The 24,572-nt window shown below is 39.6% G+C and overlaps 1 protein-coding gene across 4 annotated transcripts; it reads left to right on the forward strand.

The window, feature by feature from the left end:
* Positions 1-1,434: 1,434 nt before the first annotated feature.
* On the forward strand, positions 1,435-23,802 carry GSN (gelsolin). Of its 4 annotated transcripts, none has more exons than XM_053472775.1 (19): positions 1,437-1,558; positions 6,172-6,378; positions 12,570-12,774; positions 12,865-13,019; positions 13,416-13,577; positions 14,229-14,378; positions 16,570-16,659; positions 17,193-17,325; positions 17,581-17,669; positions 17,971-18,186; positions 18,870-19,003; positions 19,647-19,737; positions 20,598-20,621; positions 21,287-21,457; positions 21,757-21,931; positions 22,229-22,350; positions 22,447-22,524; positions 23,104-23,164; positions 23,429-23,802. In XM_053472775.1, the coding sequence occupies exons 2-19, from the start codon at positions 6,337-6,339 to the stop codon at positions 23,596-23,598; spliced, it is 2,268 nt and encodes a 755-aa protein (XP_053328750.1). In that variant the 5' UTR covers positions 1,437-1,558; positions 6,172-6,336; the 3' UTR covers positions 23,599-23,802. The 4 variants fall into 4 exon arrangements, with proteins under 4 accessions (XP_053328753.1, XP_053328750.1, XP_053328751.1 ...); XM_053472776.1 differs by having other exon boundaries at positions 6,175-6,378; XM_053472778.1 differs by lacking the exon at positions 6,172-6,378 and having other exon boundaries at positions 1,435-1,558.
* The last annotated feature ends 770 nt before the right edge of the window (positions 23,803-24,572 follow it).

Raw genomic sequence — 24,572 nt, forward strand, 5'->3', positions numbered from 1 at the left:
TGAGCAGCTCGGAAGACTCCATTGTGTTAAACGCCTCGTTCACCACCCCAGGGCAAGATTTGGAGCCGGAAAGGCATCTTACAAGGGATGTAATAACAAATGTGGGCGCGAGATTAGCCCAACATTCCGTACGGTATACAATGTAGCAAGAGGAGGGCTACGCCTACCAAAGTGGTATGATCCAATTGGACAGGAGGTGCTGGACATCATGAATGCCGCCAATTCCGTCCCAGTTACAGAAGCAGTAGGGGGTAATTGGGTAGGACGGCTGCTGGTCAGAACTTGGTGACATCTGAAGCAGCATTACCTGAAAACGGGGATAAATGTCACCTTGACCTTGAACTGGCCAGATGGCCAACGTTCCTCATCCGTAGAAGTCTCCATCTTATACACACTTATCTGATGAGTACAGGCCCCGGACTGTCACCTGAGGCACTCGACAAGTGCCCGGTTGGCCGGTGACAGACAGCGTCTTCTGCCCCCCATGAAATTGGCACCGTGGGATTGCCGAAAAGCAGGACAGAGGTGGAGCTCGGCGGAAAAGCAGGATAGAGTGGCAACATCAGGACTGTCCAGCGCAAAGTGGGACAGTTGGGAGGCATGCTATACACTCCTATAAAAAAAAGGCGTTTGATGTACATTTCTCAAAAAAATGCGTATTACGCAACCGAGAAACATCTCATATAACCCTCCCGGGTAGGACGGGAATAGATTCAGGAAGCAGGTCCTCTTATCTTTGGTTGGAGAGGATATATATATATTTCTCCGTCTATTTGGTGTTTGCGGGGTGATTCACGCTCGTTCTAAAACCCTGACCAGATCCGACGAGTCATTTTTGAGGAAATAGTCATCGCTTTTTAACCACAAAAAAAGAACCGGTCGTAGCGACGGCGTGTGGAGAAATATAAATACACGGATTGTGCAGAAACTATGGCAACAACAAACAAAGGAAATGCTTTTTAAAGGGATCAGAGTCCCTCTTTGGTCCCTCAATTCCCTGGTGTCCCTCTTTCCTCCCCTGTGCCTCCCTTTCCTCTCCTGATGCCCATATCTGCCCAGAGTCGTTGGTCTCATCTTAGATTCAGGAGCCGTTTGCCTATCCCATACATGTTTAATACCCTTGCTGTATTACCCTCTACCACATCTACTGGGATGCTGTTCCATTTATCAACCACAATTTACTAACCCTGACACTTATAACTTTTTTAATCAATCCTGTGATCCAGGCACCTCTGTGTATGAAGTTCTGAAGCTTCTTCTGAATATTATTATTATTGTTACTATATAATTATTCTTATTATTATTCTTATTATTGTTACTATATTATTATTATTACTATATTATTATTATTATTATTTTATGCAGCCTTTGTTACTGATCTGAGGGTGCAGTACCCGCTGCTCACCGGTTGGGGCGCCCCAGTAACGTGCATTGCTGTGAGTCAGAGGGTGGTGGCTGTCTAATTGCTTCCCTGTGTGCACAAAGCCTGCACTCCAGAGCTGTCTCTCTCGCAGTAAGTGTGGGATCTCGGTCTCTGTGCACAGAGGTAACTCACCAGGTAGGTGCAACTTCATTCTCTCTCCCCAGTTTCTTGCTATCCTCCAGGGCTCTGCTCATCAGTCAGGGACAGGGCTCTGAATCTCTCTCTTTAATGCACAGAGACTCACTGGGTCACCCCTTTTTACTGAGTATAGGTGTAAATGCACTTGCACTCACTCAGGAGACACGACTCACCGCTGCAGAAGAGCATCCCTTGCACTTTTGGTGCATGCGCTAACCGGGAGATGCATGCATAGGGATGTGCATGCAGCAAGATAAATGCACCGGATCGGGGTAATTGCCTGCGGAGAGATTGCAAATGTCTTTGTGAGACAGCTTGACAACTTCCCCCTCTGCGCTCTAATTTGATCCATATATAGGCATGGAATCCCGGCTTAGTCGTGTTCGCATGTGAGGTCTGAGTGTGGTTGGCATATGCCCGGGGGGTAGGCAGAATAATACAGAATTACCCCAATGCTTTATTACGTTCCGCCTCCCCGCTCTAATCTGGGAAATGGATCTGAGAACCTAAGCTGCCGCAGAACCTCTTGAAAGCTTAAGCCCCCCCCCTTGTCACACTCGATCGGAAAAAGGGTTCACGAGGTTCTGCAGCGACACCAATCTTGCACTAAGGAGGAGAAATGTTACAAAAAAGTCAACAAGAGTCAGAGGCTTAGATGGAATGGAAATAAGGTTCTTTACTGAGGGGGTGGTAGATAAGTGGAGCAGCCTCCCAGCAGAAGTGGTAGATGGTAATACAGTGAAGGGATTAAACATGCATGGGATAGACATACGGCTTCTGAATCTAAGACGAGACCAACGGCTGATTAAGGTTTGAGTCTTTACAGCAGGAGAAACGGGCCGAATGGGGGCTGATCTGTTGGTGGATTCTATGATTCTGTGTATTCTTGTGCTGTGCAAAATAAGGGTTAAGCCCCAAAATGGGTCTCGATGCCACCTACCCCTATAAAATAAATGCGCGAGATATAAGTCCTTTATATATTGAGTGTCAGTTTTGTCAATGGAATAGTGCAGTTGCCGAAGCAACCAATGGAACGTAACTTTTTTTTTTTTTCTTTAATGTTTTTGCACCACAATTGCCCTTTAAGGTGTCGGGTCCTGAATAAAATAATTCCCAGCCGAATATTTAGCAGATAAATGAAAGATGTTAAAGTATTCATTTCTGAACATTTAACCCCGAGTACCCCAGAGGGAATGCCTTTCACTCCGTAAGGGCTGCGGGATGTCAGTGTCTTATTGCAAGGCTTTGTGCTCCTCCCTGGCACTTTAACGGTTAATAATGGCAAAGGAGCGGTTATATAATAAGCGCAGCACACCTGGTGAGATGGGGTAGGGTTTAAAGCCCAACGGTCACCCTAAATGCTAATTATAACCCCCCAGGGGCCAGCGATTAGATGATTTTCTGGGCTGGGCCCCAGGTGACTTCTCAGGTGAGTCACGCCCGAGACCGCACCTTCACTCACTCTTCTGCTCCGTGCAGCGCTGTGACAGCATCTGTGATTTTTCAGCCGCCGGTAACAAATACATCGCTGTTAACTCCTTCGCGGCTCACAATGAATCCTCCTTAATGGGTTTAAGGACAACCCGTTGCCCATAAGGGGTTAATTCTAAAATGTTAACCTCTTCCAGTCCAGATTGTAACAAAATTAAGTATATTCTTCATCGGGGGGGGGTATGCAAAAACTAGTAAATCACTAATTTTCCAATATAGAAATATAAAATTAACTAGTAATTTTCAAACTCGCTAGTTCTTTCGGGGCAGAAAAATAACTTATTGCATAAAAAAACTGATTGAGGAAATGTGATGCCGAACGTCGCAGGGAGATGAGTGACAGCTCTTGGGGCCAGACACACTGCACTTAAAGTTTTATAAGGTTCCTAAAGTATACAAATGTTCTTCCTTTCCTTAGCGTGTGGGGTTGGGGGGTACTCAGAGACCCCCCCTCTCTCCTTTTTAGATCGGATAAGTGACTGTATTAAGACCAGCTGTTACCGTCAGATGTTCAGTCGCTTGCCAACTTTGGCTGCCAAATTTTTTTTTTAGAATTTTTTTTTTTTTCTTGTGGCGGAAATTCGTCATTCGTCACACGCACAATATTACTGTACATTCTAACGGGGATCCTCGCGCTCAGATCTACTCGCTTTACTCTCATTCACTTTCAAAGCACAGAATGCGAATGAATAATCAGGTTACATAATTCTTGGCAAATCTTGGAACTCTTGTAACGTTTTTGTAACGTTTTGAGATTCTAAACATAAATATTATTTTAGAATGAACGTCACTTTGCTCCAGGGATTAACCCCTTCAGTGTAATTATATTATTTTGGTATATTTTTTTTATAATTTTATTAAATATGGTACATAGTACATCAAATAAGTAGATTTAACAAAAACATAAAAAAAACTGAAAAAAAAAATGAAATGCTCTATTGGTCCAGATCCGCCTTTCTATGGTTACTGGCAACACTCTTAAATTTGGAAGTATTTTGATACTTTTGGATGATAAATTGGAACTAGGCGTTAGATTAGTATATTCCTGGGAAAGTAAAACCCAGTAGGGGCAAAATAAGGCCCTTGCTTCGAGTGTCGGGAAGAGGGGCAGATTAAAGCCCTTTTGAAGTGTGCTAAAATACAGAAAAAATATGGTGACTTTTTTTTTGTGAATATAATTTATTTTATTTAAGTAGTATTTTATTACTGAAATTAAATGAGTAATTAAAAAAATGAATTAGTTATACAAATTAACAGAGGCATCTCAACGTTGCGTAAATAAACCAATTAATAGTAAATTTCAGATTTTAATACAATCTAACCTTTCATGTACAGTAGGCTTCTCGTCTGTTCATACAGTGAATAATTAGATCACGTATGTGTGTGTATGTTTGAGTGTATTTATATGTATATATACTATGGGTTAGGCCTTTATGAAGTCCTGGCTCATTTGGGAGAGCAGATGAAAGGGTTAATATGCGTGTTGCACACTATGCATGCTACACATCAGATGCACTCTTTTGTTAATGCTATTTTAACGCACTGCGTCACTAATTCCTGTACCTGCGCCACTAATTCCTGCACCTGCCTCCTTCTCTACGGCGACCGATCCGCGCATGCATTATAATATCTACATCCTGACGGTAATAAACCGAGATATTCCTTTTACCGGCCAGATGGGCCTCTGTCACGGCCTCTGTCAGAAGTAAAGTTTATTTCATTTATTTTCATTAGAAAAACAAAATTTAAGCATTATTAACACAGACCTTTCTTTTAGAATCCGTATTTTGTCTTTTTTAGCTATTTTTAAAATGTAGAAATTTAGATGAAACCGATAAATTTAAGCCGTCTGTGTTAAATGTAATTTTACACAAATTACCAAAAAAAGGCACGTAAGACATGAAAATACTTTGTTTTTCCGTATGAATTCTTTTTTTATGCCTAAATAATTATTTATTTGGTGCAAGAGCTGCATAATCTAGTTTTCCAATATTTTTTATATTATATTATATATTTTTAATATTCTTGACATTATTTATCAAGCGATTCATGTAAACAGGAAGTCATACTACCCTCACGAAAAATTACTGCAGTTTTTCTGAAGTAATACTGCAGTTTTTTGGACATGAAAAAACTGCAATACTGCACTTTTACTGCAGTATTACTGCACATTTACTGCAGTTTTACTGCATTTGTACTTCACTGCACTGCAGTTTTACTGCAGTTATTTTTGTACGGAAGTACAAATGCAATAAAGCTACAGTACTTTGAAGTACAACTGTAGGTTTGCAAAAAAAAAAAAAGTGCGGTAAATGTGCAGTAATACTAATATTGCATTCAGATATTTGCGTCCATTAGAAGTTCCTACAAACCTTTTGTGAACTATATTTTATAGTCAAATTAAAATAAAATGTATTTACATTTCTTTAAGTACTCCCTAAAAGGCTATTTTTGTTTGATAAATTATTTGTAATAAGCCTTTTGCCCCTTTTTCAATGATAAAAATTGGAAATTGGTTTTATTTACTTCATACTTCCTGATGTTTGAAAGTAAAACAAAATGGCCACCTCCAGATGATGATCTGATTTTCTATAAATTTCAGCAGTCAGGACCAAAAAAACCCAAAACTGCACTTCTGTAGTTATGCTGTTTGTGTTTTTGAGGCAATATTAATATTTATTTGCTGTTTTACAGCTTTCAATAAACCAACCCGACGGTTTTTACTCGTATAAACAAAATGGAGGCTTCCCTACAAAAGACTTCCTTAGATTTTACCATCGAACACGGCTTCTATGGCAATAACCTATGCCTGCTCTTGTGTCACATGACAATTAAAGTTCCCCCTAAAAATTTAAATAAGGCCTCACAGATTGTATAGAGATTTTTTTTTAACCGCTGGATTATAGGCACACTTGCACCAAAGAAATGTTTTTAGATATTTTTATTTTAAATACCTGTTTAGACGGAGAAAAAAAATACAAATATAATGTTGAAAAAATGCATGAATTTGCAGATTATTTTACAATATTTTTTTTTAACAGTATTAACCTTTTTTGGGCATTGCATAGTGTTTTTTTTTCTGTGGCGACCATTGCTTTTTGTTTTGATGCATGCATTAGTAGGATCACTCCCCGATCTTAGTGTGCATTTGGATGGTCCGACTGTTAGCAGCGACCAAGTCACTGAAGAGCACTGCTTTCAGCCTCGCACAGACGCGCACTTCCTGGACCCAAAAAATAAAAAAAATATATTTCTGAACGCCGGGCATGAGTAACCGCTTATAAATGGGAAACACCAATGCTCCAGGAGTTTGCTGTGTACCACGGGTGTGTGAAATTTTTCATTTTTAATACCTGCACTCATGTGTAAAAAGAGACAGTAATGCCTCAGGTCACACTCATTTTATATGAAATAGCGCGTTTAGAGGAGTATGGATTGGAATTTTTCATTTGGGGGGGGATTATTTACATTTTTAAATTTTTTTTTTAATTCAAAATTTCCAAGGTTTACTAATTTTTTTTTTTTTTTTTTTTTTAAGTAAAAATGTAAAAATGCTTGGGAGACTTTAATTTTATCAAGCTATATATATATATCTTTATTTTGGTCGGTGACCACAATTAGAACTCAAGGGGCTGCCGAATATGATGGCGCTTTATAATTCAATTAATAATAATTATGGTTGTTTTCTGACACCATGAAGTCATTTTGGTGGCCATACGTTGAATGTCCGATCTTCTGATTGGTCGAGCATAAGAAGAAGCCATTTTGTGGTCAGTGACTGTGAGATCCATTCTAGAGATCTTCTAATTGGCCAATCAGAATTGAGCTTTGGGCTTTCTTAGCTGTTTCTCTCCCACTTTCTCTAAAATGCAAGATTCTGAACGATGATAAAATTCAGAGTAGTCGAGTCTGACGACGGGCTTCTCCCGGTGGGCTATTTTATGTGGAATATTAAGGCATTACTGACTCTTTAGAAATCACTAGCATGGTTGGGAGGTGGGGGGGGGTATTTGTGGACTGTTTTGTTTCTTGAATGTTCCCCTCCATTAGGAGCAAACTCGAGATATGAGTTGCTTGCGTGGTCCTGCATGAACACTTTCAAGTGGTTTAGAAAACTCATCGGCTATTTTAAGGCTAAACTATGCGAGGAACTGATTTGCAATGACAGCCCACGCTGTGCGATTCATGTGGACAGCCACGTCACGGTCGTCTTCGTCCTAAACCACCGGTTTCAGCTGCAGAAGTTGGCAGCCGCGACCTACGGAGTCCACGGCACCCCCTGTGACCACGGTGCCTTTTTTTTTTTGTGAAGAACATGAGGTTCTGATTAAGATAAAATAAACCAAACTAATTGTGAGGTTGTCATTGCGACGGAGTCCTGTTTGGTTAAGCCTTACGTGGTCTCGGCCTGTGGCCGGTCAGCATCGTCAATGAGCCGCTGAATTCTGTAGAAAATTGACACGTTTGTAACGCATGCTTTATTCTTCACTTCATTCAGACGTCCTGCATTGTGTGACAGAAATGTTGCGAGCGTCCGTGGTGCGAGCGTAATGTGATGTGTGTTTCTCGCATTTTTTTCTGATTTAACTCTTGGTTTTAGGATCCCACAGGGTGCAAATTGAATACAGATGGATTCCTATCTGCTTGCTAAATCCTTGTCACGCGTGAAATCTTTCCAGTCCCCTCCTGCTGTGGTTTTATGTCAAATAACATGTAGTTTATCACGCTTTCCTATCTCCTCAGGCTTACCGGTTCACTCCAAATACACAGTGCCATATAAGTGGTTTTTTTTTCGGCAGCAGTAAAGCAACACATTATACGTATATAATTTATTTATAAAAATATATATAATGGCTGCTTTATGGAAAATGTGGATTTAATTAATTTGATGACTCTAACTGTGGTTTGTTACATAATTCCTGCTGGTTGACACTGGATATGACATCACGTTTTAAATTTAAGGCCTAGTCCTGTCATAATTTTTAATAATTTTCTGCCTGGTTCTCTCTACCGCTTTCAGTCGAACTTTTTGTCGTGGTTTTACTGTCTAAATGCAGGACATGGCAGCGAGTTGACTGCCGAGGGATTTAGCAGTGAGGTAGTGAGGTATTAATTATTATTTAGACCTTTTTGAGAGGTAAGCCAGTGGGCCATATTGATATATATAAAAAAAATAATTGTTTTTTTAACCAAAATATTGGTTAAAAAATATATAAAAATAAAATTGGACAAAAAAACAAAACAAAACCCTTTGCCAAATCCTACTTTAATTTCTTTCAAATGTATCTTTATTCTGCGAATTAACTTGTCATCAGGGCTCATCCTTGTACAAACTACACAAATATGTTTATTTTGTATGTTTGGGTACTCATTGTTTAAACCAGGTAATTTTGGCTTTTGTACAAAAAAAGGCTTTAATTCCGTATGAATTAGAATTTTGTATTATGAATACAATTCCCATCGTTCCGGGTCTCCAACACAAATGCAATTTTTTTGAAAAATTAAAGAAAATACCTCAAAATGAATTGGGGTATTTGTCCCATATTCTTATCTGGTCATTTAATGGTCCAAATTTAGGATTTTCAGCCAATCGGAAGACGAAATCCTAAAACGCTAATAGCGCTCTAAAACTCACTAAAACTTCTTCTTTTCTCAATAAATATAATAACTTTTTTTCTCTATTATTGACTTACGGCTTTTGTTGAGTCCGAAAACCTGATTTTCAAGTTATCCGGCGAGACGGAGCAGGGAGATCCTTGGCAACGTCTGAAGTATTTAAAGCCGAACATATGTTTTTTTTCCTTTTCTTTTCTTCAGAAATTCTATATCCTGCTGCGTGAAAATATTTGAGGTTTTTGAGTTTCGCTGGAAAAAATGAATCGGCAACAAAACCTTTTATTTGGCAGCAAGAAACGAGTCGCTGCTGTAAAGTTAATTTATTTTTGTTGTAAATATGTTTTTTTTCTAGTGAGCGGTGATGTCTGTTCTGCTTTTGTATAAAATTGGCCCAAAATCCCAGATGCCCCTTTTTCCCTCTCCCATGCCCCTCTTTTCTAGGAGGTCAGAATGTTTGCTGGGTATGAGGGTATCGCAGGGTTCTACAGCCCTAAAAGCCCCGATAATGTGGATAGAAACGGCTTTATAAATTAAACGGGGTAAATAAACCCCATTATTCTACTGAATGTGAGTGAGGACCAATTGAAAAAGCTCTCTGAATTCCGTCCGAACCGGAAGCTCAAGAAAGGAAATTGGTCGTCCGAATTGTTTTTGGTCCACTTCTAATAATTAACGCGGATCTTCCTACATCTGGATTTGGCTGGAATTCTGTTAAGGAATGTCTTTTCTCAGTAAGATTTTTTTGTTTAGTTTTAAGTTGAGCGTTCGAACGTCAAGCTGGTAGGCTTGTGTTACACAATTGCTGGCGACTTGCCTGGAATCCAGACTTGATATCCAAACCCTCGGTTTGGAGACGTAACTCCAGGGGCTTTGGTTGCAACCAGTTCCAGGGCTCCAGGTCCGGGGCTCTGTCCCCCGTCTACCGCTCTTCTACGTGTAGCCTAAAGGGACGGACCTTTGGCCGCGTTGCACAGGATCTCCTTTCTGCTTCCACGTGGCCATTTCTTCATTTCTTACAGGTATTGATGATGTCATCTCTCAGAGTTGTCGGTAACTACGATAGTTGTCCGCCATGAGCTACAACCGGGACAATTGGGAGATATCCCTTCGTAAAAGACATATGAATCTGCATGGCCTGGCCCTCGTCCCGTTCTACATCTTTGCCTCCGCTATTAGCTTCCGGTGTATGTTTATTTTATCTGCCCCAACAGCTGCTGTAAAATAAGATATTTTACGGAATTCCCTGAGCGGCCTTTACTTCTGGCGTTTTGCCTAAAATTTATTTTTATCTCAATCCGTCGAGCTTTTAATATTTCCTGTAGTCTGTGTTAATGCTCATATGTTTATAATATAAAATTTATATATATATATATATATATATATATATATATATATATATATATATATATATATATATATTTTTTTTTTTTTTTAATATGATTTTGTTGATGTTCACATGGTAACAGCCCTATGGAATCTGCCGGCGCATTATAAATAAAATGTTAGCTTAAAGAAAAAACACCAACCAAAATATAAACATGTCATAGACGCATAGAAACAGGTCACTCCTGTTATTTTTTGTTATTTATATATATATTAATAGCTTATAAAAAATATTTAATATTAAAATGTCTTCTAATGGTTCTCATGCCGTATTGGTGGAGCCGCCATCTTGCATGGCATCTGCTCTAGACAACGTCTCCAAACTCCAGCGCCCCGGCAACCTTTTCCTGTTTTAGGATCCATCGTTTTTATATTTAGATTATTAGCCAGCCTTGGTAATTTCTCCAAGGGTAACATAAAAGGGCGCGGAACGTTATTTCTGAATCCTCTCTTCTGGTCTTCCAAGAAATGACTTGTTGTGCTGGTGAGGACCCAGAAGAACATTGTGAGAAGATCAACAATAACAATGTTCTGAGGAGGTTTTTCTGTCCCTCTTGTCACCTCAGGAGGACCACAGTCGTATATTTTGTTTTTGTTAATAGTTGTGTCTTTCTCCGCTTGATTAATATGATTTTAAGTTAAAAGGAAGTTGGGATTTTTCAAAACTACCCTTTTCTGCCAAATTCCGCCTAAAGGGATTTGGAATATTTATATATTGATGGGAACCGTGCTGAACATTATCATTGGGTCAGGGAAACGAAGTGATCTTTTATCCGCCGGACCTTCTTGTTTGATATCGTGACCTAAACAGAAAATCAGACAGAAAATAGAATATTTTATTAGACTGTAAATGTACATAACATTCTACATATAGAGTTTCTGTAGGTTCCGTTGCGACATTACAATGGGGGGTGAAAATTAGCAGTAATAAGATGCAGAAGGGAAGAAAGTCCTGTTCCTGTGAGTTTACAATCTATTGGGATTTAGAGGAAGACAGCCAAGTAAAATTAAAAGAAAGTCCCAAACAGTATTGATGGGTAGGCGATCTGGAGTAGACGTGGAAGACGACAAGGTGGCTTCATCCGCACGTGGTCTTGTACAGAACTAAAGAAGGCCGTAACCGAAAACTAGAAGATCAGAGGACTTGATGGATCGTAAAGAAGTTTTGCTTTACTTTGATAGCGGTAGATAAGTGGAACAGTCTCCTAGCAGAAACGGTAGAGGGTAATACAGTGAGGGAATTTAAATGTGGAAGGGATAGGCGTATGGCTTCTGTCTCTAAATCCAGTCCACGATGGTTTGACGTTCATCACACTGTTGAATGTGGCTCAGGGAAAGGTTGACCCGTCCTGTGGAAACATGTCATGGTGTCTCATTCCGGTGTTTGGAGTCTAGCTTTAATTCTCTGACAAGGGAGATAACAAACCGACACTCGCAGCTTTTGTCGAGCGCACAATAGTTTGGCTGTGTAAGCGTGTGCGGACGGCACGTGACCGTGTTCTGTTACAACAGCTGCTGACTCGTTTGATGCAGCGGAATCTGAAAAGCTGAAGCTCAACTATCGAGGCCTCTCAAATGGATCAAAGTCTAAATGATAGTCTATCATCACCGACAATTCCTTTATGGCTCTCGTCTCAGAGCGGTGAACAATGTGGGGAGACGGCGCTTAAATATATAAAGGATTTTTTACATACTTTACTGTGCAAAAGTTTGGAGTCACTTTTTTTTTTTTTTTTTTTATTTAAAGAAAAAGATTTTGTCTATTAAACTAACATGAAACTGGTCAGAAATCCAGCACAGATGATCATTTTTAATGTGATATCTTCATAGGCGCTCATCAATCTTTATCACTCCCATCACTCCTGTGTTCCAATGGCCCTTTATCACTCCCATCACTCCTGGGTTCCAATGGCCCTTTATCATTCCCATCGCTCCTGTGTTCCAATGGCACGTTGTGTTTGCTGATCCAAGTTTAAGTTTAAAAAGGATAATTGATGGTTAGAAAACCCTTTTTGTAATTATGTTACGTTTTCCGTAAAAACTGCTGAGTGACCCCAAACTTTTGAATGGTGTGGTGTGTATATGTATTATATGGGCTCCGATGTGAACATTTATACAAATTTCTTCATCTTGTTTGCAATGAATTGAAATGGATTTGGAATATGAATTATCGTGGCAATAAATATACTGTACTTTATAAGTAAATCACTGTGAGTAGTGAATTCTTATTGTTTTCAGAATTTAGTTAAGATTTTTCACAATTTGAAACCATTCTCCCCATTAATCAAATGTCACAATTCCTAAAATTGCGGTAAGCTAGTGGCTTTACAAACACCCCCCAAAAAAGGGGATCTAAATTCTGCGTGTTCATTTTCATATTGTCTAAGATCTTGTATTTGGGAATTATTTTGTTTAGTGATTTTTGTTTTAAATGCATCTGCCCCAAATATTTTTTATATATATATTTCTAATGATTATTTTTATCTTTTTGTCCCTCACCCCCGCATGCTTCCTCCAGCCTTCAGAAATGGTGGTTGAACACGCAGAGTTTGAGAAGGCCGGAAAGGAGCCGGGCCTCCAGGTTTGGAGGGTGGAGAAGTTTGACCTGGTGGCCGTGCCACGGAACCAGTACGGGTCTTTCTTCACCGGTGATGCCTACCTTGTCCTCAACACCATCAAACAGAAATCTGGGAAACTACAGTACGACCTTCACTATTGGCTGGGTAAATATATATATTTTTTTATTTTATTTATTTTTTTACATATTATCTAAACATTTAGAAGGGAATCCATCGATGTTCTTCTCTCTACAGGCGATGAGTGCACTCAGGATGAAAGTGGCTCAGCTGCAATCTTCACAGTCCAAATGGACGACCATTTAGGAGGAGATCCCATCCAGAACCGCGAAGTTCAAGGGTTCGAGTCGTCCGTATTTTTGGGATACTTCAAATCTGGCATCAAATATAAGGTGGCTACCGGGTAGACATTCGTGACGTGAACCCATTTTGATAGACGCGGGGAGGGGGGGTAATATGGCGGACAAGAGGTTGGAGGAGAACCTGATGCGGAATGCGAGAAGCGGAGGAACCAGTTTAGAAAATAATTCATGCACAATTTTTAAAACGGTGTTAAAATAAAAAATAATTCCGGAGAAAATTTTGACTACAATTCAGAATGTTGGCTTTCTTTTTTCTAGTTAGTTTAAAATGTATTTTTTTTTTTTTTTTATATTTAGATCTTTTTGGTAATTTTTTTAATAAATAAATAATAAAAATAAATAAATAAAATGTAAAATAATATTTACCTTTTTCGTACCATCCTGATTGTGGCTTTTTAAAAATGTTGGATTATTATTATATTCCAGGCCGGTGGTGTGGCTTCGGGCTTTACCCATGTAGTGCCGAACGACGTGAATATCAAGCGACTTCTGCAGGTCAAAGGCCGACGCCTGGCCAGAGCCACCGAAGTCTCTGTTGGTTGGGAAAGCTTCAACCAAGGAGACTGCTTTATCCTTGATCTTGGCGATGTAAGTGTTCCTAGCGATTATAGACGGGTTTATAATTACAGGCGCATCAAAGCCCTGTAGGAAGGCAAAGATTTCTCAAAGCGTTTATTAATAATGCCGCGATACGGAACATTCTGTATTCTATGGAATTACTGCTAAATCTCAGCTAGCAGAAAGCTTTTTTATGGGGAGCCTAAGATTTATTTTGTTTTCATTTTTGTGCCCCATAATGTTTTCAGGCAGCTGCATATCAGCCGTTTGTATGAGTTCTTGCTCTGTTATCCGAGTCCAATCTACTAGACAAACCCCCTGACTCCTTATCATACTGCCTGTGAGGAACAATAGAATGACTCAGTCTTAATCACTCAGTGGACTCTCTGACTAATGAAAGTCTATGGAGGAACGGACTTCATTAGCATTGCCATAAAGCGTCAGCTCAGTGCTGTGTTTGAGCCGGGAAAGTCACCCAAAATATCACATGGCTGACAGCAACGGCGGCTCCAGGTCTGCAGATAAAGGGAGTTTATTGGAGCAAAATGACACCCACCGACATTACTGTATACAGCGCTGGGGGGTTATTGCAGTGTAGAGTACTGGGGGGTTATTACTGTATACAGGGCTGGGGTTTTACCTGCTTTTCTGCAGTATTGCTCACAATCATGTCGCTTGCAGGAGATCTACCAGTGGTGCGGTTCCAAGTCCAATCGCTTTGAGAAGCTGAAGGCCACGACTCTTGCCAAAGACATTCGCGATAATGAAAGACACGGCCGCGCCAAGGTGTTTGTGGTGGAGGAAGGGATGGAGCGGGAGAAAATGATTGAGGTATTTAAAATAAAAAATAAAAATCTTAATTACTTCTGTACACCTTTTATATTTTCTGTTACTCTGTGTGTTAATATTAACAGTTTATTTGTAGATAATGCCGTAAACCCCTCCGCGTTTCACCCTTTGTCATGCGTTGCCGTCTATTGAAGTCGTGTTCGGAGACGTGCGCTCTTTATATGTTTAGTAACTGACAGTTTCGTGGTTTGGACGGGTTCCTTCTCGGCGTGTGCCAAATATAACATATAATCATGTGAATTCCCCTGAAGGTCGGAGGCATGTTCTTGCATCTTGAACTGATCTGTGTTTTGTTCTGTGATGGTCTCTCACACAGTCGTTAGATATAGATTAACACCCGCGTATCAGAATTCCGTTGTCAGATTTTAATTTTCAATCGTTTTGTTAAAAAATCTAAACTTTCCAAGCTTTATTTACACCTAGTGCGTCTCGAAATGGAACGGCAACCAGGGAGGGATATAAAATATATATATACCGGTATATATTGCAGCCCGTCTTAACCCAACCATTCCCATCCCATTTGCGCAGAATTCCGCGGTCAGGCTTTTCAAACTAATCCGACGCGTCTGCTTCGTTGTGCAGATCCCCCGCTGGCTTTGTGTATCTTCCAAAAGCGGATCTTATATCCAGGGCGCTAATCCACAAAGCCTCCTATAACTTTACAAGTTGAATGCCCTCCTGCATATCTTAATGCCTCACCGCCCTATATATATTATCTATCTATATATCATGTATATAATACATTTTTTAATTGTATATGATATACATTGTGTGCATTTATAATATATATATATATATATATTATATATAATAGTGTGTATATATATATTATATTTATATTATGTGTGTGTATATCTATAAATGTGTGTGTGTGTGTGTGTGTGTGTGTGTGTGTGTGTATGTATGTATGTATATATATATATATATATATATATATATATATATATACATATATATATAGATATATCTATATATAGATATATCTATATAGATATATAGATATATCTATATAGATATATAGATATATCTCTGTCTCTCTCTCTCTCTCTCTCTCTATATATATATAGATATAGATATAGATATATATATATAGATATAGATATATATATATATATATATAGATATATAGATAGATATATAGATATATCTATAGATATATAGATATATCTATAGATATATAGATATATATATATATATAATGTATGTATGTATGTGTGCCAACACTTTCTTCTGTATGAGAGTTTTGAAAGAATAAATCATATAAGGTTCTACTTTAGCCTTGTTTAATGTTTCTTAATTATTATAATTTTTTTGTTTTTAAATATACATAATGTTGCCCTCAGGGTTGGGTGTAAGTTCTGGAGAGAATATCCTTATTTTGAATTGTTTTCTTTTCTTTAATGAGCTATTTTTTCTGGAAGCGAGACATCTGCTGGACACTTTGTTTTCCTTGTTCTTGGATGGAGAAATATTTAACCCCTTAATGACAAAATGCATTGTTTTCAATGGGTTTAGGGACCGCCCGTTGTCCTTAAAAACTAAGCATTGTTTGAACATAAATGTCTGATAATTAAAGCTGCTGTTCCATCTTTTTTTTAATTTACTTTTTTTGTATCTTCATTCACTGCGGAATACCCAAAAGCATTCCTATAAATTCTTTAATCTCGTAAAATTTAGTTTCATTCAGAATTTTGGTCGGGGACACTTAATGGTCACGTGACCTAAAAGCACTTTTTCCCCATAGAAACTGGAAACCTTTAGAGGAGAGAATATGAGAGATCAGCCAAGTTTTATTAGCTAACAATCTAGAGAGTGCAATTAATGTGGAACAGCGCAAATCATTAAAAGCAGATTTGTTGATATGTTTGTTGGTTTCCCATCTGAGCCAAAGTTTGTTTAGATTAACTAAATCAAGTTTTTCCATTCAGCAATTGCGGGTCTGATGGCTAAAAAGTTAGAAAAAGAGAAACTTAGGAAATGGAGTGATTTATTTATTTATTTTTTTTAAATCTGATATTAATTAGGTAAATAGAGCTTTTGTATTCATATTTTGAATTGTTTTTTTTAAATTAATTTAATATTTTTTTAATTTAGAAATGGCACGACAGACAGAGCCTTGTAAGGTATATAACACTAACTTTAATTATTATTATTATTTTTTTTTTATGTTCAGGTTCTGGGAGAGAAGCCAGACTTGCCAGAAGGAAGCCCTGATGATGTCAAAGTCGATTCCTCCAATAGGAAACTTGCAAAGCTTTACAAGGTAAACTGAATGGAAATGCAGACGAATCTATAATACAATACAATAGAATTTGTATCCCGAGGGGAAAGCCCACCGTATTTTCATTTAAAAGCCGTTTAAAAAATATATAGCGTGTTTTGGTTTTTTTTAAGCAATTTCCCAAAATGGTGGCTTTTTATACGTCTGTTATCTTGGCTTGATCTCTTTTATCATACTGCTTTGTCAATAGAAATAGAATGGCTGCGTCTTAATCACCCAGTGGTACTCTCTTGCTAATTTAGGTCTGTAAGGGAATGGAATTTAATCAGTATAAGCAGGAGTTCATTAGCATTGCCATAAAGCATCAGCTCAGTGTGGTGTTTGAGCACGAAAGTCACCCAAAATATCTCATGACTGACAGCAACGGCGGCTCCAGGTCTGCGGATAAAGGGAGTTTATTGGAACAAAAATGACAGAAAACCAGGTTTTTGTCAATGCCAAATATATATTTTTTTCTGTACAAAACATCTACACCCATACAGCCAAATCCTTATACCTAAATGTTTCTCCTCCAGGTTTCAAACGGAAACGGACCCATGACTGTGTCCCTGGTCGCGGATGAAAATCCATTCACGCAATCCGCTCTCAGCTCAGACGACTGCTTTGTTCTCGATCACGGCTCCGACGGCAAGATATTTGTATGGAAAGGTTGGTACCAAAAAGACCCCAATGTCTACGATAGACTTCCGGAAGTCATCGATGCCTGAAGACTGTCTTCTACCAAACGGCTGCTGTCTCATTACTTAAGGGGTCTTTAGTACATGGCTTGGGGGTCTAATCTAAGAGAAGAATAGTGATGCATCAGCCTACATTTTATACGGATTGATGGGTATAGATCCTGATTCTGCACCGTATCCCTGATTCCTGTTTTATTTTTAAGACCGCTAATTACACTCTTTGTAGGTAAGAGCGCAAACCTAGAAGAAAAGAAAGCGGCTTTGAAAACAGCCACAGAGTTTATCTCAAAAATGGGTTACCCCAAACAAACGCAGGTACGTCCACACGGCAGCTTCCGCTTCCAGTCCCACCACGACTAATATTTTATATATATATATTTTTAATTAATACGCGTGATTTTATTTATTTTTTTAGCTAATGCGCTTAATTGAGGATAGTATCTAGAACTTTGCACCAGAGCTGGTCTTTATAAATATGTCGCCCATTGAGTAATGACCTCATAATGTGGTTTTTGTCAATTTATGCCCTGGATTAATGAGGTCATATAGGAAAAGGATGGGATAACTGGGACTTTTTGTGTGTAATTTCATTTATTTCTCCTAATATCATCTCTAGGTCCAAGTTCTCCCAGAGAGTGGGGAGACCCCCCTGTTCAAACAGTTCTTTAAGAACTGGCGCGATAAGGACCAGACCGAAGGAATGGGTATCGCCTACATCCCCAATCACATCGCCAAAATCGAGAACGTGCCCTTTGATGTCAGCACCCTCCACGATTCCTCCGCCATGGCGGCGCAGCACGGTATGGTGGACAACGGAACGGGCAAAAAACAGGTGGGTGTGAGATTTAGGTAGGAGATCCTGCGCTGTGAACCACGTTCTCTATAGATGATAAATCTCCATTTTATATTTGACACGAGTCTTGGCCAGACCTCATCGCAGGCAATGCCTTCAGCTGCTCTGGAATTTCGTCTGTTTTCGGGTTTATGGGGCAATTATTATTATTGTCACCGGTACCACGAAACAAACAAAAACCTTTCAATTAAAACTAATAAAACAAAACGTGTAGGGTCCTGGAAGCGATGTGACTGTCATATATTTATATTATATGTGTGTGTGTATATTTTGACTTATAACCCCTTTTTTTGAATCAAAGCTTTTTTGCTCTCTCTTTCTCCCTTCTCTCTCTCTCTTTCTCCCTTCTCTCTTTTCCTCCTTTCTCTTTTTTTCTCCTCCTTTCTTTTTTTTTAATTTTTTTTTTTAGTAATTTAACTCAAGAATAAAATGAATCTTAATGAAGCAAAACACTCTGTCCACCAGGGGGCAGCTGGAAATTATTTTTTACCTTCCTCTGCCCACAATCCTATTCTGTATCTTAAATACACAGAATTTGCCGGCAGATCAGACCCGCTCGGCAGTTTTTTTGTTTTAGATTATGGCCTCTTGCTCTAACATTTTCTCCTCCTTTTGAAGTAAATCGCTTTACGTATTGAAATGTTTCTGTTCGCTCTCCGTAGATCTGGAGGATTGAGTCTTCCGAGAAGGTGCCGGTGGATGAATCCCTCTATGGGCAGTTCTATGGCGGAGACAGTTATATTATTCTGTACCATTACAGCCACGGTGGGAAGCAGGGACAGATTATCTACACCTGGTAAATAGCAGCCTTTTTATTTTATTGCTTCAAACCCTTCCAAGAAACGGGAAGTACGTGCGTTCCTCTTCTATAGGAGTTAGAAAACTAGACAGCTGTTATTTATTACGGGCCATTACATAAACATTTACTGCATACCGACTTTTCCTTTTCGCAAACTGAATTTTTATTTTCTTTTAACTTGTTGGTGGCGGCGGTGGGATTTGTGTTTTTTTTTTTTTTTTTTTTTTTTTTAACCCACTGACTGCGCCTGTTTGTGGCCAGCAGGTGGCGCCCAATCCTCAGTAGAAACAAAACAATGTAAACCAATTCTGCTAGGAGGCCGTTCCACGTATCTAGTAAACCTAGTTAGAAAACTAGTCGCCTGTTATTTATTACTGGTCATTGCGTTAACTTTTCTGCATAGTGATCTTCCCTCTTCACAAGCTGGACTCTTGTTTTCAGGAGCCGTATGTCTATCCCATGCATTTTAAAATCCCCTCACTGTATTAGCCTCTACCACTTCTCCTGGGATGCTGTTCCACGCATCTACCACCCTCTCAGTAAAGTAAAACCCAAGAGTATTCTGTGAATAATAAGCAGCACTTTGCGTTGCGTAATAAAGGCTTGTCATGGGTTCTGCTATATTGTTTATCTCATACAGGCAGGGAGCTGATTCCACTAAGGATGAGATAACCGCTTCCGCTTTCTTGAGCGCCCAACTCGATGAGGAACTTGGCGGCGGCCCTGTTCAGGTGAGCAGCTCCCTACAACTCATATCCAGTTGCGAAAAAAAATGTTTTCCAAAGCCGGATAGAAGTTGGACTTCGTCATGCTGTGTTGTACAACGCCAATTATTATTTATTGTCTTTATATAGCGCCGTCATATTCCGCAGAGCTGCACAATGGACATAACGTTATATGTAACAAAACAACGTGACTTACAATCTAGAGAGCAAGTTGAAAAACCTAAAAGAAAAGGGTTATAAATTTGCTTTGCCACCTCTGACATCATAGTGCATCCTGGTATGCAAATTAAGTATGCAGAGCTTCAGTACCAAATATTAAAGGCACGTTTTTAGCTTGTTTGTGTGGGTCGTCCCTGCGGAAAGTGGGGTTAGAGACCCCCCCTCCCCATTATAAATGTTAACTTATTAACGTTAGTGAAAAATTGTGTATTTAGTATCATAGAGGGGCTTATTTGTCACCTGCTGGTATCAGAAGTTGGTGTGGTTGTTGGCATTATTCTTATCGGCTCTGAATGGCAAGTAAACCAAGAAGCCACGTTGCCTGCCCCTTGGGAAATCTATCCAGAACGGTCGAGTGATCAGTCGTCGTTCAGCCAATCGGAACACCCCTGGCGTTTGTTATGTATATATATATATATATATATAATATACATACACACAGAATGTAGCCATTATGGAGTTTCCATCTTCACAAAGTTCTGTTGAGTGATTGTCTCCACTCAATCCCGTTGTTACAATGTTACATCATCAGTGATCATGGTGACACTTGTGTTTGTAGTAACTGTCGGAGGGCGTTCTGACCGCACTGTGTACGTTCCTTTAACCCTATACTGCAAACCTTTCTTTTTCTTCCTTCTTCCTTGCAGAGCTTTGGGGGGTCCAGATCCCAGGTATTTGCACGTCTAGGATTGAGTGGCCATAGCTCTCACCGTAGCTCACGAAGCTGCATGTAGATCTAGAAGCCGTAGAGCCTGCCTAGGTGCACTAACACGCGTGTAGCATAATAGCGTGGGGTCTGCGTTGCGTGTATCGCTTTGACTTTAGCCCTTCGAGGCTTTGTTGGCAAAGTAAATCTATTGGTTGCTATCTCGTTGTAAATGCTGTAGTACCAAGTGGAATGTTGAACGTTCTATGGAACAGCAAACATTGGCACTGATAACATTTCTGTTACTATATTAACATATTACTAATAGAAGTGGAATTAACATAAGGCTGAGGGTGCTGCCCCCGTTATTTATTCGGTGGGTGCTGTTGCAACCAACTAAGATTAAAGATACCGGAGATTCTATGACTGTGTCTTTTTAAAGAAGGGTAACTAAGTGTGAGAGGGAGGGATCAGTAATTCTGCCGTGGTGATGGTTTTATGGTCTTATCACTAAACACACGCACCTTCCGTATGGGGGCCTACAGACGCACCCACCAAAAGTTGACCGAGGAGGTCTGGCTTGTGACGTTGCACGGGTGACTTTTTCTACTAAACCCGCCGCATTTCAAATTCTAGAATTAAGCAAACTCTGTGGGACGGGAGAATATAATTCCACCGCTTGAATCCTAGGTGCGAGTTATTCAGGGCAAGGAACCCGCTCACTTGTTGAGTCTGTTCGGTGGGAAGCCCTTGATTGTCTACAAAGGAGGAACCTCCAGAGAAGGGGGTCAGACGTCAGATGCGGACATTCGACTGTTCCAGGTCCGCGCGTCTTCCTCTGGGTTCAGCAGAGCGATCGAGGTAAGACGTTTGATCATTGCAGAGGTTTAAGGGGACCCCTTGAATTAAGAGGTTCAGCTGCTTGGAGGAAGTCCATGTCCATGTGTTCTTGTCTATGTCCACTTTGGTTTAGATATTATTTGTAGAAGTTGTGCCTAAGGGTACTTGGCATGGGAGTCCAGCAGGGCTGGTGGCTTTGTATCTTACCATTATTATGTTTCCTTCTTTAAAGTGAAAACGAGGCATGGCCAGTGAAACGCGTCGCACCAAGTGTCTTTTCTGTGCGATTCTAAATACATTTTCCCCTCGCCATGCTGTAGGTTGATGCCGCGGCGAGTAATTTGAATTCCAACGATGCGTTTGTCCTGAAGACTCCCTCCTCTGCCTACCTGTGGATCGGCCAAGGTTCCAGTGAGGCCGAGAAACGCGGCGGCCAAGAATTATTGAACGTTCTTGGAGCGTCTGCGTCGGAAATAGCAGAAGGAGGAGAAACTGGTGAGTAGTAGTGAAATGCGTTGAAGAATCTTGGCCACTAATGGCCACAATTGGGCCAGACTATATGACTTCACCCAGTACTGGTTACGCTTTCTGCCCGTCACTGACGGTTTCCTTAGCGCATGTGTCTTTTGGAGGGATTTTTATTATTTTATTACTTTGTTAAAAGAAAAATTAAGATAAAATAATAAAAATAAATAAAGCCAATTTTCCATTGAGAACATGGATTAGATAATCTTGCTTTGGACAAAGGTATACCATTTATTCATTTTTTTTAAAATATTTTTTTTATTACAGATGATTTCTGGGAGGCCCTGGGCGGAAAAGCTCCATACCGTACCTCTTCACGGCTCAAGGACAAACTGAATGCCCATCCCCCGCGCCTGTTTGCTTGTTCCAACAAGACCGGCCGCTTCATAGTAAGTGGTCTCTGTGAACCCCATAGAAGTTTTAGAATATTCCACTATCTTCGCTCTAAGCCATTCCAAAATACTCATCTTCGTCTTCTTCTGTAGATCGAGGAGGTTCCAGGAGAAATTACCCAAGATGACCTTGCCACAGATGACGTGATGCTTCTGGATATCTGGGACCAGGTACGGTTATCACAGAGAGAAGGGCTTTTTTTCCTCTCTGGTCACAGTGATTGTCAACTTACCAGTAACTTCACTTGGATACAATGTCGGGTGTCTTTTGGAGTCGCACATTCTAGTCTCCTCAGACCCCTTGAATGTATCTGTTGTAAAAAGCGCTGCGTAAATTGTTGGCGCTATATAAATAAGATAATAATAGGCAGTGACCCAATATCATTGTCTTCTCCACCTGACCTACTATTGGACATTCCTTTCCCAACGCCCATTTTTAACCCCATCTGTTCATTGGCTTCTCCATAGTTCTTTCCTAGAATGCTGAAATGTATCCTTGTTTCTCATCCTGCTTCCATCGTTGTTATTTTTACCCCAAATTTGAAAGCCGATCGACCTTCTCCTCCATGAATTTAATTGGTTACTTGTTAAGGGCTTTTGGACTGTAAGCTCACAAGGACAGGGCCGTAATCTCCTCCTGTATCTCTTTCTGTTTCTTTGTGTTATTGTTAAACTTGTGTCCTTCTGTAACGGCGCTGAGAATCTACCAGAGCTCCATTCGTAACAATAAGCTGACCTCTTTTCATCCAGGTCTTTGTCTGGATTGGTAACGATGCTCATGAGGAAGAAAAGAAGGAAGCCTTGTCCTCGGGTAAGTGCGTTTATCTGTACGTTATAAATAACCTGCCCTCTCCGGTACAGACACAGCGAAGGAGGAAGGACTCGGTATTGGGGGGCAGAAATGTATTTACCTTCAGCTGCTCCCTTTGCGTTTAAAGGTGCGCCGTGCCTTTAAGACACAGGGCCCCAGGATCTTACTAAAGGACCGTATTTCCTTTTACTTCAGGCTATAAAATTTAACTTCCTAGAAAAGTGCCGCACATAAATTATTTTTTAACCGCTTATTGTCTTTCAGCCCACAAATACATCGAAAGCGACCCTGCCAAGAGAGATAAGAGGACGCCAGTGGCGGTTATCAAACAAGGGTTCGAGCCTCCTACTTTCACGGGCTGGTTCCTGGCCTGGGACTCGGATTACTGGGCCGTTGACCCGCTAGAGAAGGCTTTGGCCGAACTCAACATGTGATTACGGATCGTAGGCTCCTTCTCGGTCGTCCTCCCTCTTAGTGCCTTCACTGCCTGAAAGCTTCTCCGACCCGCTAGACGAGTTTCATTAACCCCCTACCCCTCACGAGCAGTGCAATAACCAAAAAAAGTTTTGTTCTTGTTTATACCGTTAATTCAAGTTGTACTTTTTGAATATTTAAAAGCAATAAAGCTTGGAACAGAGGCTGGCCGGGCAGCGTTTGGTTTCATTTCCTGAAAAAGCAGAAGCAACTGTTCTCTTTACCATTGGTGAGCTCAGAATTTCTGGAAGGCATCGAACCTTTAAGATAAAAACTGTCTCTTTAAGACTTAAATCCATTAATTCAGAGCGATTCTAAAAAAAATAATGGAAAAAAAAAAAACCACACAAAGCCAGACAACTGTTCAAGAACAAAGATAAATATATTTATTAAACAGCAGTTAAAAGTATTTAAAATAAGACGCACTCAGAAATTTTGGGGGAATAAAATGGGAAACCAAAAAAAATTGGCATCAATTAGTAGTAAAGATTTTTTTTTTATTTTTTTTTTTTACTTTTTTAATTTCAGATATAAAAATAAATGAATTAAGTTTATATTAAATTATAAAGCAGCACTAAAAGGTTGGTTATTTAAAAAAAATATTCAGAATCCCTTTTTTTGAAAAGGTATGGAAAAAGGAATTCTAGAGGCTGATTGGTGAACTTAACACATTAAATTCCAGGTAAGTCGTAGCCTACTAGACTTAAAATTAAAAAATTTTAATGTGATGGTGCAGCAAATTTTATATTAAATTTGGGGGAGTTGATCACAGTAATCCTGTAGCAAAATTTCAGGGTTTTTTCTCTCTATATTAAAGTGCTTTATGTAATTTTACATTTTTTTTTGATTCCCTTGGCTGTATGCGAGAAAAGTTCAACTATCCTGCTGTTTTTGGATAATGCTATAACGTGGTCCAAACTGGCAGATTTAACCA

Source organism: Spea bombifrons, chromosome 8 (assembly GCF_027358695.1).
Source record: "Spea bombifrons isolate aSpeBom1 chromosome 8, aSpeBom1.2.pri, whole genome shotgun sequence".
Taxonomy (NCBI): domain Eukaryota; kingdom Metazoa; phylum Chordata; class Amphibia; order Anura; family Pelobatidae; genus Spea; species Spea bombifrons.